The sequence below is a fragment of the Engraulis encrasicolus genome, chromosome 4, assembly GCF_034702125.1.
Source record: "Engraulis encrasicolus isolate BLACKSEA-1 chromosome 4, IST_EnEncr_1.0, whole genome shotgun sequence".
Classification (NCBI taxonomy): domain Eukaryota; kingdom Metazoa; phylum Chordata; class Actinopteri; order Clupeiformes; family Engraulidae; genus Engraulis; species Engraulis encrasicolus.
The window spans coordinates 1,237,501-1,251,764 of NC_085860.1; the positions used below are offsets into that span (position 1 = coordinate 1,237,501).

Genomic DNA, 14,264 nt, shown 5'->3' on the forward strand with positions numbered 1-14,264 from the left:
TGGAAGTGCCAATGTGAAATTTAAAAGTAGAAGTGAAAAGGTGTGTCTTCAGCTGAGTTTTGAAAGTGGACAGTGTAGAACACTGTGAGAGTGGGAGAGCATTCCAGAGTTTGGGGCCAACAACACTAAATGCCCTGTCGCCCATGGTGCGCAAGTGTGTGGAGGGAACTGTAAGGAGGAGTGAGTCAGTGGAGCGTAGTGTGCGGGTGGGATTGTATGGGGTGAGGAGACTTGTGATGTAGGAGGGTGCAAGGTTGTGCTGGGCCTTGTATACGAGGAGGAGAATTTTGAAATGGATACGTGAATGGATAGGAAGCCAGTGTAATTGATAGAGGATAGGGGTAATGTGATGCCAGGGTCTGGTGTGTGTAAGTAATCTAGCTGCTGAGTTTTGAATGTATATATTAGTCATGACTGAGGTACCCTGAGCATGGTACCGTCCCACCGCACTGCTCCCCATGGGGCGCCACTGAGGGCTGCCCCCTTGCAAGGGTGAGGCATAAATGCAATTTCGTTGTGTGCAGTGTTCACTTGTGTGCTGTGGAGTGCTGTGTGTCACAATGACAATGGGAGTTGGAGTTTACCAATGGGCTTTCACTTTCTTCGCTTTCATTGTTTGGAGTAGATTAGAGTATAATTATTTATCAATCTCAAGGGAAATGGAGGTGTCGAGTAGCATACGTCTATAAATACACAAAACATAAGGCATTGCACATAGAAATGTACATATTATTTAGCCAAAGGCAGATCTGTCACACACTCTCTCTCTCACACACGCGCGCACACACACACACGCACATACACACACACAGCTCTCAGAGCAGTCAAAAAGTGAGATGCTAACTGTGTGTGTGTGTGTGTGTGTGTGTGTGTGTGTGTGTGTGTGTGTGTGTGTGTGTGTGTGTGTGTGTGTGTGTGTGTGTGTGTGTGTGTGTGTGTGTGTCCTTTAATGTGGTGTACCCCATGTATTTCTGAGATGATGACCGTAGTTATGCGCGTGTCCTCTAGATGGCGTTCAACGTGGTGTACCCCATGGGTCCTGACCAGCGGCGGCACGTCAGCATCAACTCTGCCCGCTGGCTGCCTGAGCCGGGCATGGGCCTGGCATACGGTACCAACAAGGGAGACCTCGTCATCTGCCGACCTGTGTAAGCCTCTCTTCCTCCCCTCTCTCTCTCTCTCTCTCTCTCTCTCTCTCTCTCGTTCACACACTCCCTCTCTCTCTCTCTCTCTCTCTCTCTCTCGTTCACACACCCCCTCTCTTGCTCTCTTTGCCATTGCCAAGGTCACATTCACCATTCAAAAATGGGGTCAATTGAGTCCCATCCACTGTAGTGGTCCATCATGCCACATTCTCCACCATAATAGTCAATAACAATGCAATAAATCGTGTGTGTGCGTGTTTGTGCGTGCGTGCGTGCGTGTAGGGACTACCGCAGTGATGGGGAAGGACCAGCCGAGCAGGTGTCGGATTCTGCGTTTTCCCTCAACAACACTCCAGGGACCAGCAGAGGACGGCCAGCTGACAGGCCGGGGTAGGTCCATTTAGATATTGTTTGTCTTGGATACTCTTCTGATTACAGGGCGGGATAGGTCCTTTTAGGTATTGATAGTTGATAAATGGTATATGTATAGTAGATATTATCTATTCTAGTTGATAAAGTATACTAAGTAGGTAGAAGAGACGTGGTAAAAGAAATAAAAAGCCATTACCCATTAAAAGAAGGGCCATGTTGCTTGCTTGCTTTGAGAAGCCCCCTGCAAGGATCTACCTCTATGCTACTCCGAGTAGGTCAACCTTTTGGTATCCCCCACCCCCACCTGGTCATGTTTACTGTTTATGTTGTGTCTCACACAGGCTTGTTTACTTTTGTACAAGACAGCTGTGTGTATGTTTTGTTAACTGTCTGGGAAAGTGTTGTTTGTAAACCTGCAATGCTTTCTATTTGTGGGCTAGTTGTGATTTCGATGGTGATTTAATAGTGGCATTAGTGATCTACCTTTGAGAGCGTCCTTGAAGCCAGAACATACTGACAGGCTGTTGTTTCTGTCCAGAAATCTGTCCACCTTAGTTTCTTTTTATTGCCTTTACTTAATTATTACAATTCATTTTATTTTGCTCATCCCGGATATAATTAATTCTTGGATATATTTCATCTTGTTATAATTTTCAAAAAAATCTGTAAAAAATCAATAATCGTGATTAATAATCGTGATTACGATTTTGACCAAAATAACCGTGATTATGATTTTTTCCTTAATCATGCAGCCCTAGGGCTAGTAGTGTTCACATTCTGTATGTGTCTGATGCAATTGTGTGTTTGGCTTGGGGCAGTATAGAGACAGCTCTGTCTGCTATTAGTTTGTGTCGGGGGCCAGTGCCTCGCTGTCTGAGGCTGGACAGAGACGTTGGTTTAAACTAAAGGACACCATTGTTGTTTAAACGTAAGCGGTGTGTTTACACCATTGTTGTTTAAACGTAACTGTTTGTGTGTGTCTGCAATGCTGTTTATGGTTTGCATTTCTTTGATAAGGTCCAGCAGGGCTGTCCTGTGGCTGGACTGGCACATAGGCCTAGTAGGCGTTGTTTACACTCAACATTATGTATGAGCTGGGTTGCTTATACACCGTGTCCCATAAGTTCGTGCACCACAGAAAAAGTCAACTCAGATTGTGAATATTCAACAAAATGCATTTATTCAAAAGCCAGTGTGTCCCCCGCATCTTAATTACTGCCTTCAGCCTGTCGGGCATAGAATGCACTAAGTTCTTCAGAATGGAAGGCTCAATGTTGCCCCACTCCCGCACAGCCCTCGCAGTGAGCTGCTTCATGGTGGTAGGAGGTGGGCTGTGGAAGACCCGACTGTTCAGGATACCCCAGCAGTTCTCAATCGGGTTGAGGTCCGGGGAGTTGGGTGGCCATTCCACTTTGCTCAGAAAGCCAGGAAGCTGCTCAGAACACCACTGCTGAGTTGTTTTAGCAGTGTGTGCAGGGGCACCATCTTGCACGAAGACCATTTCCGAACGCCTGTTGAACATCTTCCTACCTGTGACAGGGCCTGATTTCTTCTTTCTGGTGAGAATAGGAAGTAGCACTGGCTGGAGAATGCTCTTAACATAATACTCAGCATTGATGGTGGTGCCCTGGGGTACAACATGCAATTCTGACAGCCCTGAAGATGACATTGTCCCCCAAACCATCACATGGGCGCTGAACTTGACCTGTTCAGAAGGTGGCACTTTAATTCGATTGTCAGTATAAATGCGGTCATTTTGACTATTAGGAGTTGGAAATAAGTAGAGAGGGCACTCATCAGAGAAAACCCAATTTTCCCATTCTCTTGGGGTCATTTTAAGATACCTCTTCGCAAAAGCAAGTCGCTTCTCCTTTTGCAGTTTGGTAAGGTGAGGAATGCGCTGTCTTTTGAATGCTCTCAGACCCAGTTTCTCAGTCAGAAAACGATGGATGGTGTTCTTAGAGACTGCTTCCCCAAGATTCTTCAGTCTTCGACTGAGTCTGCGGCAGGATTGGTGTCTCTTTCCCTTGGCCTTGCGAATGAGGTCCTTGGCCCTTGAACTCAGAACTGAGGGGCGACCTGCACGAGGCATGTCTTCAAGGGAGCCACAGCTCTGGTATCTCTGCCACCACTTCTTCACCCATCTTATGCTTCTGCCAAGGTCCTGAGCTACCTCCCTGCAAGTTTTCCCTGCCCTGCGCAAAGCAATGGCTTGAGCACGGACTTGAGATTGTGAAAGTGCAGCTTTTCCAGATTTTTGTTTTGTCATCGTGGCAACACTACCAAAAAGGTTCTCTCAGTGACATGCTTCATGGTCAACCAAGAAATTTATAGGCCAATCACAAACAGATGAACTAATTAAACAACCTCACAACACCTGGCTGAACAGGTGCAACCCGTTTTGGAGATGAACAGACAACAATGTTGCCCATTGGGGTGCACAAACTTTTGGGACACGGTGTAGAAACGAATCTGTGTTTTTGCTGTGCTGTTTATTATATACATTATTCTGATCAGGTCCAGCAGAGCCCTTCTGAGGCTGTCCCGACACTATTGGGCCGAATTGTTGTTTCCGCTTTACATTGTGTATGTATGTGGCTAAGTGTTTGTGTCTGTCTGTTGTAGGTCCAGCAGGGCAATCCTGCGGCTGGACAGGGACATGGGCTTAATGGATGCCATCGGCCTGCAGCCGCGTCACCCGGCCACCGTCACCACCTCGGTGACCTCGCAGGGCACGCAGACCGCCACGCCCTCACTGCAGAACGCCCAGACCCAGACGGACCGTGACCCTGCCCAGCCCAGCACCAGCCGAGCCGTGCAGGGTAAGTACCCGCCATCTCACACCAAAACACTGTTTTCGCAATTGGAAAAAAAAAACACATTTTCCTCCTGGTCGCAATCACTGATCAGAAATCTCGATATCCTCGATATCCTGTCTTGATATTTGAGTTGGTGTCTCTGATTTGCTATTCCAACCAGGGAATGTTATTCTAAATATAGCCATTGCCTCAGACCAGAGTAAGCAGAACAGTCGACAAAGGTCCTGACCTCAGAGTGGGGCGGCTGGTTTTAAATGAGTCGAGATTTGCACATAACCATGTTCCATTTATGTTGCATGTACACATTCCCCTTATTTGATACGGATCTAGTTTTGTTTAGTTAGACATGTTGAGTTGCAACACCTGTTTTGTTGTTCAACAGTTCAAAGTTCCATGCACAGCTCCTAGGTGCTGGTAAACGCAGGAGTGTTCAATACTTCAAAAGAAAGAAGTCTACCGCACACTTTCTTGACTTTATGCTCGTTTATTTATAGCGAACAATGCGTTTTGCGAGCGCCATCAGGCTCGCTCAGGTATTGATTTGATTTGATTGTTTTGTTGTGTCCGCAGTGGAGAGTGTGGAGATCCAGACCCAGAGTGTTCCTCCATCATCCTCATCGCCCAGCAGTAGTATTGGTGGTGCGGAGGTGGCATCTTATATGACCCTTGACCTCTACCGTACACAGCAGCCACCGGCCTCGCAGGACAGCAGCGCACAGACCAGTAACCCAGGCAGCGGTAGCCACGGTAACAGCAATTGCATCATTTACTCATTTTAACACTGATTTGTTAGTTATTTTATTTTATTTTAACGCCAACTGTGCTGCCACTTGGCCAGGACGCGCTTGCAAGACATTTTTAATCTTAACGGGTCTATTTTTCTGGTAAAATAAAGGTTAAATAAAATTAAATTTAAAAATCATTTTACTCAATAATTGGTAGTAAAACATTTTCTGAAAAATGCTTTCTGTCTGATGGTGTTTCTAGTTTAGATTACATTAGATTAGACTTGTCATTACTCATGTAGGAATGCTGATTGAGGAAAGACATTTTAGTATAATTAGAGGTACATAATGTACAGAGTGTGCAGTACACTGACCTATATAGTATATGGACAGCGGACTTCTATTGTATTCCATTCAACGGTTTTGAAGCATCCACAATTGATCTGCGAGGATTCTTCCGCCCTAAATTTCCGGATTTGTACCTTTAGCAAAGCTGAGAACAAGTGCTGATGAAAAATGTGTTTTTAGCCCTAACAGTAGACGGTCTCTGCTGATATAGGACGACAATTGCATAGTGTTGACAGTAAATCAAAATAATGCTAACTCTATATCAAAGCAACTAACAATCCTCATTGGTCATTTAAACAAATTGATAACTCTCTAAAATAATGGTTCAGCCCCCCCAAATGGATTGTTTGCTGCTCGATTATGAGAAAATAATTAATAATTTCAGTCAATATTGATATTTTTAGAATATATTTCTTTTAAGGACAAATAATTGTGCTAAACAATTCACAATCTTCCCTCCCTTCAGCAGTGTGAGTGGAATCAGAGAAATTAGAACACAGGGGAGAAGGCTCAGTCTCATTGGTTCCCATTGTAGCCAGTTAGCTTTGCATGCATTCTGCAGTAACGAGCGTAGGCCAGTCCTTCATGTGGGAAAATGTATGGAATGGAAAGGGGAACCCATGCTAAATACATTGCTACTGCCATTTCCAGTCACAAATATTATCAACAAAACATTCCTGGTAAGCACTATGACTGTTGTTTAACAATAGGCTGTATTGACAAATCGTTCAGGTGTGTAGTTTTACAGCTGGTTAGAAGATTTCAACCTGTACTCGCTAGCATCGTGCTAATGTTTATGGGTTTGGCCCCATAAAAATTGAGCTTTGTGACCCAGTATATAATAATCTAGTGGCGCAAAATAATCGAAACGCTACTCAAATGGGGTCTTATTATTTCTAGCTTCGAACTTAATATTAATATTTCAGGACAAAAAATTATAAAAAATCACAAAAATTATAATGGTAAAAAACTCCATTGACACCCATTCATTTTGCACTGTCCCGTGGTTAGGGTTTGCCAGTTGTGGCTAGTAGCTAGTTCCGTGAGTGAACACCCCCTGAGTAGAGTCAAAGTCTGTTCCCATAAGTCCCATTACTCGGCGGCCATCTTGGCTACGCCTCAAACTGACTATTTGAGATTAGTCAGTGATGGGGTATATAAGAATGAATGGGGGGAATAATGTTGTGTGACAGTGGGACAACACAGCGATACACAACTCATATGGCTGGAATCACAATGAAAAACTGGGTTTAATGGCAGTCTTAGAATGACCGAAACATGAAAGTAACACTTTAAAACAGCGTTTTTCTTTATGCTATTTTTGATCTGCGCATGCGCCACATTCCACGACAACGTTCTGTTTTGCGGCAGGTGGGAGCAAGTTGCGTGGACTTCACCTCTTCCAGCCGGCTGTCAAACGGGCATCCATGCATTCTCCGGTCATAGTACAGAAAAGACACTGGATTTATTTTCTGATAGCCAAAGCAGTAAGCACAATGGTCGTCCCTGCTCATCAGTAATAAAAAAAATAGGCTATTGAATAAATTAATGATGTAGGCTAGCCTGCCTCAAAATTGGTGTTTTAAACTGTGATATCATGTTGTTGCCTTAACTGATAGGCCTAATAGCTATGACCAACGGTGAAAAATATAAGAACAACCACAACGGGTGTGCAAATGTAGCCTATGCACGCGGTCGCTTTTGTTTCCGTGATTATATCTGTCCCTTTGTCTTGCACCTGCATTTTGGATGGGCGCAGTAAGGTGATTAATGGTCGAGTTGCGCTCTCTGCCCAATTCACAATGAAGTTTCCCACGGACGGCAAACAAACCACATGGCCGCCAGGAAACAAACCGATTAGGTACGAGCAGTCGTAAAGGTTTGCGTTTGCACTTGCGTCGAGGCGTCGATACGATTGGATAAGTGACAGCGCAGCTCAGCAAGCAATTGGCTCTCGTTACCGGACAGGTGGGAGTGACGCCGGCAAACGCCATGTTCGCGTAGCCAAATGCTCTCGTTCATTCCTATGGAAGGTTTCATGAGTGATTCGTCTCGTATAAGACCGTCTCTGGTGGAGTGCCATAGAGAAACAAACAGTGGTGTTCTGCATGAGTGTTGGATAGCTAGTCTGCTCTGTGCTTGCAATGGCTCAAGTGGAGGGGAATGTATTGTGTTTTGCGTAACCTACCTTTAGGCAGTGTAGACAAACTCGATATTATGAAATTTAATATTATTTGACAGCAATATTGATATCACGATATAAATTCGATATATTGCACAGCCCTATTTGAAACGGACGGAATTAAGGAGATGGGTTGTTTCAAGTTTGCCATAGAGATGGTGTGAATGGCGCTCTAATTCCTTGTTCCGCCCAAAAAATATGTTGTGTCCCCCACCCAGCGGTTGCTTTACTTATGAATCCAACGTATGGCGTCCTCTGAATTTACGTCATTGGTGTACGTTGATGACGTGCGGATGTTTGTTGCTGTGTTATGATTGTGTTCTCTCAAGGATGAAAGAAACTGGACTCTCTCGCCGATGCCAGGTTGATTTGAAACAAACAAACATTTTGTCCTGTGCCGCCTTTCTCAAGTCTTTCAAAAAGGCCGAAACTTGAGTTATTTCACTTTAAACCTGTAACCTGCATCGGCAACAGGGTGTGATTTCTTTCATCCCTGAGCACGACTGTGTCCTGTGTCCTGCACCTTAAATAAAAGAATCCCTGTTGTGTGGTGTTGGTGTTCATCATCATGTCATGATTGTTACCTGTTGCTCTCAGGTGTGGCGGCGTCTGAAGACTCTGTGGGTGCAGGAGGGACTGCTGGCAGTGCAGCGCAGGACGGCAGCACAGCAGGAACGTCCACATCCCCATCGGCCGAGTTCGGGCCGTCGCGGGCCACAGGGGAATCTCAGACTCCGGGCGGGAGTGGCGGGGGGTCGGGCGAGGACGCGTTGGCGCGGCTGCGGCGTCTGATGGCGGAGGGTGGCATGACGGCCGTGGTGCAGCGCGAGCAGAGCACCACCATGGCCTCCATGGGTGGCTTTGGCAACGACATCATCGTCAGCCACCGCATACACCGCGGCTCGCAGACCGGCGCCGGGGCCAATAGTGCCGCCGCCGCTGCTGCTGCTGCCGCTGCCGCTGCCGGTTCCAGTTCTAGTTCCTCTGCTGCTGGTTCTCCATCGGCCTCTCATCTTCTCTCAGCTGCTCCGCTCCCACCTCCCTCCCAAACCCGCATCCAGCTGCTGCAGCGTGCCCTTCCTCCTGCCCACGCCCACGCCCACGCCCACCCCTCTCTGTCTGGCGCCACCCCCTCCCTGCCCTCCTCCGGGCGGCCATTGATGTTGGGCCAGAGCGTGGTGGTGGAGCCAGCGGACATGGAGGAGGTGTTTGAAGAGCGCAACATGGAGGATGACGAAGATGATGAGGAGGAGGAAGAGGAAGAGGTAGCCCTGCCGCCACACCACATGTTCAGCTCCAACAACAACAACAACACTAGTGGTGCTGGAGGCCAGTACAGTAGATAGACTGCCCCCACCTCCCCCCGCCCCCCTCCTATCCTTACCCTGCCAACCAGGACAGCAGACACCCTACCCCTCACACCAACCAACCCAGCCCCTCGGGCCTATCAGCTGATAGCAGGGATGGGACTTACTGCAGTACCGGGGGGAGGGGGGGTGTTTGCTGGCCCTAGAGGAACCCCAGATAGTGGCACTTGTGGGTTGAGGGGAGCCCTCAGTCTCCTATGAGTGTGCGAGTCATCGTGAATAAAAAAAAAACACAACCCTGTCCCCACATCTTTCCTCTTCCTTCCCCCATGTGCCCCACCTGCAGTTGTACAGAGAGTTGGGGGGGTTGGCCCTCTGAGTCCTTGGACAGAACCGCTGCATTACCCATGGCAACAGGGTCAACGAGGATCCACTTATTTTCTTGAAGAACTCACCCCTCTCCTCACCCCGTGCATCCCAATATGCACCCTGGTGTGACTGTTGTGTGTGTGTGTGTGTGTGTGTGTGCGCGCACGCGTGTGTGCGCGTGCGTGTGCGCGCACGCGTGTGTGCGCGTGCGTGTGCGCGCGCACTTGTCAGCTTTGGTCTGGTCTGTGTGGTGCCATTTAGGTTTTTAACTGCTTAAACCCTTCTCTCCCTCCCTCCCCCTCTTCTCGACTCCACTGGCTGCTGTGAGCTAGCTGAGACAGCAAAAGTGTGTTGATGTGTGGTTTTTTTTTTTTTTTTTTTTTTTTTAAGTATAGAAAAGGTGGCTCTTTCCTGAAATCCCTCCCGGTGCGTGTTGTATTGTATTGTGTTGTGGTGTGGTGTGTGTGCGTGTGTGTGTGTGTGTCTCCCCTCTCCTGGTTTGGCCCGAACTGAACTGAACTGAACTGAACTGAACTGAACGGAGTGCAGTCAACAGAGATCAGAAAATGACGGACGATTAGTGAAGGACGAGGCCAAACCAAACCCAGGAGGGTGGAGGGAGGGTTGGCGGGGGCAAGACACAGGGTCCTTCACTAAAGCGCACACACACACGAACATGGAAACATGCATACTGTACATTGAGCAAGTATGTGCGTGTGTTTTCTCTTTGCAGTAAGTGTGTTTGTATGTGTGAAAGGTTCTTTTGCAGTAACTGTGCAGTAGCGTGTGAATTTTAAGGACCTATGCTTCTCTCGGCTCAGGCTGTGGGCTGGAGCTATTTTTACTTGAAAAAGCCCATTTCAGCCCAGAGTGTGCATGCGTGAGTGTGTGTAATGTCTATTTGTGTGTGAGGTAGAGGCGCCAACTGGTGCTGTGCGTGCTTGCGTGAGTTCATGTGCGGTTGCGTTGCGTTGCGTGCGTGCGTGTGTGTGAGGTAGTGGCACCCAACTGGTGCCTGTAGGCCTGCTGCTGATTCCTGTGCCAGGGCATGCTCATGGAGAAGCACTGCTGAAGAGCCTCCGTGTGTCTTTGTGTGCGCGTGTGTGTGTGTGTGTGTGTGTGTGTGTTTGTATGTGTGCCTGCCTGCGCACTGGTTCTATAAGTCAAGAGAAAGTGTGTGAGGGTCAACACGTGTGTCTTTCAGAGACTCACTGAAGGTTGGGCCGATGTAAGTAAGCCTGTGTGAGAGAGTGTGTGTTTGTGTATGTAAGCCTGTTTGTGTGAGGGAGCAGAGCAGGGATGTTTTCAGTCTACTCGCTGCTCCTCTCCGCACTCCAGTGCAGATGTCTTTTGTTTTTGAAGCTTTTTTTTGTTTGTTGTTTTACTGTTTTACTGTCTGTAAAGGAATCCCCCAGCGAGATCAACCCTGAGTTACTCAGTACTGCATACAACACCAACGCCACCACAGCCTGCTCTTGTGTGCTCTCTCTCTCTCTCTCTCTCTCTCTCTCTCTCTCTCTCTCGCTCCCTCTCCTCTTAAGTTTATACTTAAAAACAAAAGAAAGAAAGAAAAGCTTTTCTTTATTTGCAAAACTGTCTTCAGCTCATCCATCCATCACCTGGTTGTCTTTGTATCCCACCGAACGCCTCTGAGACTGTGGCCAGTGGCTGGCACGGGCGAGGGACACACGTGGGAGACACACACATCCGCTACCGCACAGCACGGTGACGCGACGTGTCAGTGTCACCGATCCGTCATCCCCCACTGTACTGTACCATACCGCTCGGTGATGACGAGACACGACACGGCATGATATGACTTTCGGAGTTTCTGGAAATTGCCTTCAACAGCCACTTCAGTGCATCTTCTCTTCTTCTATCTCTTCTTCTTATCTTAAAATGACTGTCTGCCTTAAGAATCATGATATCCCTACCCCAAAAAAACACACACACACACACACACACACAGCCACCCCCTCCAGGAATCACAGCGGAGCGGGGAAGTCATGTGGGGGTCTTGTGACCTGATAAAGCTGGTGGCGGGGGGGTGGTCAAGAGTCAACTCAAGGGGTGGACTTGTAACACACGCACACACTCTGTTGCAGCAGCTGGACTTGAAACTGGTGGCGTGCTTCTTCTGCGCAAACCAAGACTGAACTGGCCACTCCACCAGAGCCACCCCCCTCACAGCTGTGTCTCAGCACAGCAATGCCACTACAAGAACTCAGCAGTAACCAGAAGCAGACACGCTATACTGGGCTGCGATGGGATGGGACACTTCAATTCCTAAGGTTCATAGTGGTTGCTCTCTGGCATTTAGCCTTCCCTGCCATCTGTAGTCTCTGCAGCAGTGGCCTGTTGTACAGTATGTTAGCCAGTGTGTGCTGTGTGTGTGCGCATGAAAGGGTGTTTGATGTGCGTGTGAGGGAGAGAGAGAGAGAGAGAGAGATTTGCTGTGTGGCCACTGACAGTGATGGCCAAGATGGCGATCTGGGGAAGGTTTTGCCTAGTGCAATGTTCCACCAAAGATCCACAGATGTCCAGCTGTTAAAAAGAGATTTCAGTTGCTGTGCATTTAAATTGAAAAAAGAGAGGTCAACAAAAGCCCCTAGTGGCTGAGGGCTGCAGTGCATTTCATTTATGTTGTTTTTGGATGGCTGTCTTAATCACGTCACATCACATCAACGTTCTGGTAATAAAAGTCAAGTTGCACCACTTGTTAAAATCTCTTGATGTTATTTTAAGTCCGAACGAAGCACTTTGTGTCAACGGTCAACTCTGCATGCACGGCTATGTTCATGTGCCACACAACAGTCGGGTGTTTGTCAATAAACTGCTCTGGTAATGCAGTCAGTCTTGGCCTGCTGGTCCTCTGTAAAGCAAAGTGAAAGAAACTGACTGCAGGCTGGTTTACCAGGCTACTGCCAGTCCCCTTTTCAAGTCAATAAAAAGTGAAAAGATTGATCTTAAAGATCGCCTCTCAACGTAATTTAATTAATATTGCCGTGTTCCCAATTGTTATTGAATGTGTTACGCGTTGGTCCTGTTTTAAAAAACGTTCTGGTTGCTTTGTTTCAAGACGTTTTTGCCAGCTGGCAAGGTGGCTTGTGGAGAAACGAGAGAGTGTTCCGTGTTTCTCGTGGAAATGCGTCTCTGATTGGCTCACTCCTCCTGCTCTCAAAGAAACGCGTCTCTGATTGGCTCAGTCCTCCAGCCTTGGGAGAGAATGTAATGGGAAACAGAGTCGCCACTTCTCCGGATGGTACTGCACTATAGGGGCGCCAACGGAGGCTTGCAGGCTCCATTCAGGGCTGTGCTCTTTCGACAGCGACCCCTAGGCGAGCTGTAGGCACGGAGCAACCGGAGTGAGCAGGCTTTATGTATGAGGCTTTGTGCTGTGTGTGTACCTGAGAGTAGCAACCAGCTGATAGCTAAGCTAAGCTATGTTTCGGACCACCAGACGTTGCTTGTTTTGAAAACAAGCAGAAAAAAATTACTCGACATGTTTTTAGATAAATGGGTCGATATAAACCTTTGTGGGCAACGCCTTCTTTCGACGTGACGAAACACAGAAAGGCTTTCGTGATTCGCTCGTTTCTCTGCATTATTGATGTAAATTGGGAAACACCGGGAAACACAGCCAGGAGAGTTGACGCACCGCTATGAGAGCCTTGCAAGTGAGTTTAACTTGGGGTGACCGTCCGATCTTCGAAAGGAGTGAGTAAAACTGAGTTTTATCGGAAGTTGGCCTTTAAGACTTGTCTCCAGTAACACATCCTTATTGTATCACATACAATACAACGTTTTCTGTTATTTTATCACACCTTCATTTTCCCACTTTCTGTATAGCAGCATACTGTAATTTTTTTAATTTTCCAAATCGAAATGCCCATAGGAACTGTAGGTGAGGCTGATAGTTTTGATGCACATACTGTACTAAAATGCAGAGAAAGACCTAATCAGAAAATAAACTGTTGTACAATAGGATGAAGGCAATGAGTGCAGTATTTTGCAAGCAAAACAATGCACACTGCATTGTGCAGAAATACATTTCATAAGCACAAGGCATGTACAATATATCATATTGTGCTTTTTCCCTCCGCCAAGGAAGTTATGTTTTCGGTCGTGTTTGTTTGTCTGTCTGTGTGTCCGTCTGTTTGTCTGTCTGTCAGCAGGATAACTGAAAAAGTTATGAACAGATTTTGATTATATTTTGTGGAACACTCAAAGAAACAAGTGATTACATTTTGGTGGTAGATTTTTTTTTAAAGATTGAGACCATTGCCGGACAGGGCGAATTTTGAAATTCTAGTTTCTAACTCCACAAAAACAGGACAGAGACTTGAAAAAAAAATAGAGTGTAACAGTCAAATGTTCTATCAAACAGCTTCCTTGGTGGAGGTCTCTACTCTGAGTGCAAGTATTTTAGTCGGTGGCCATTCCAACTGATTTTGGTGGTGCAGGGTCCATAAGCAGCTGCTCAGCTTACATACCACCAGGTCTGGTGTTCTGGCAAACTGGGTTGCTTGACAGTGAGGACATTACAGTTTTCCTTGATTGTTTACAAACAATTTCTGGAATCATGTCTCCACACACAAATCCAAAAACTCACACACAACGGGCAAAACCCCTCACTTCTCCTGAAAAATGGAACGACTTGTCTCAAAACAATGTACTCTCCTCTAAGAAGGCCGTTCTGTTCTCAAAATACAAACGCAAGCATCATTTTAATTCACCCTCATGTGAACCATTTGAACACTAATGTGCGTATGGTAAACACGATACTCATCATGAGGCACAGTAGACCATATTTTGTTCAGTGTTCCACTTGCTGAGGAGGGTATCTTTCTGTTGTAATATACTGAAATAGGCCTATTGTTTTTAGACTCAGACCACACAGATGTATGGCAAAAAATATATCTTTTTCATATTTTTCTGACACTGAAAAAAACGAAAATACTGTAAAACATTGGGTAACTACACAAAGTGATTTCTTG

At 46.7% G+C, this 14,264-nt stretch overlaps 1 protein-coding gene across 1 annotated transcript in view; it reads left to right on the plus strand.

Annotated features, from left to right (window-relative positions):
* The window catches only part of ambra1b (autophagy/beclin-1 regulator 1b), a 25,535-nt gene extending 16,368 nt beyond the window's left edge, over positions 1-9,167 (plus strand). Inside the window, 5 exon segments of the mRNA XM_063196445.1 lie at positions 1,009-1,148; positions 1,428-1,535; positions 4,143-4,339; positions 4,907-5,083; positions 8,189-9,167. Coding sequence (XP_063052515.1) covers positions 1,009-1,148; positions 1,428-1,535; positions 4,143-4,339; positions 4,907-5,083; positions 8,189-8,937 — 1,371 coding nt within the window. The 3' untranslated portion in view covers positions 8,938-9,167.
* The last annotated feature ends 5,097 nt before the right edge of the window (positions 9,168-14,264 follow it).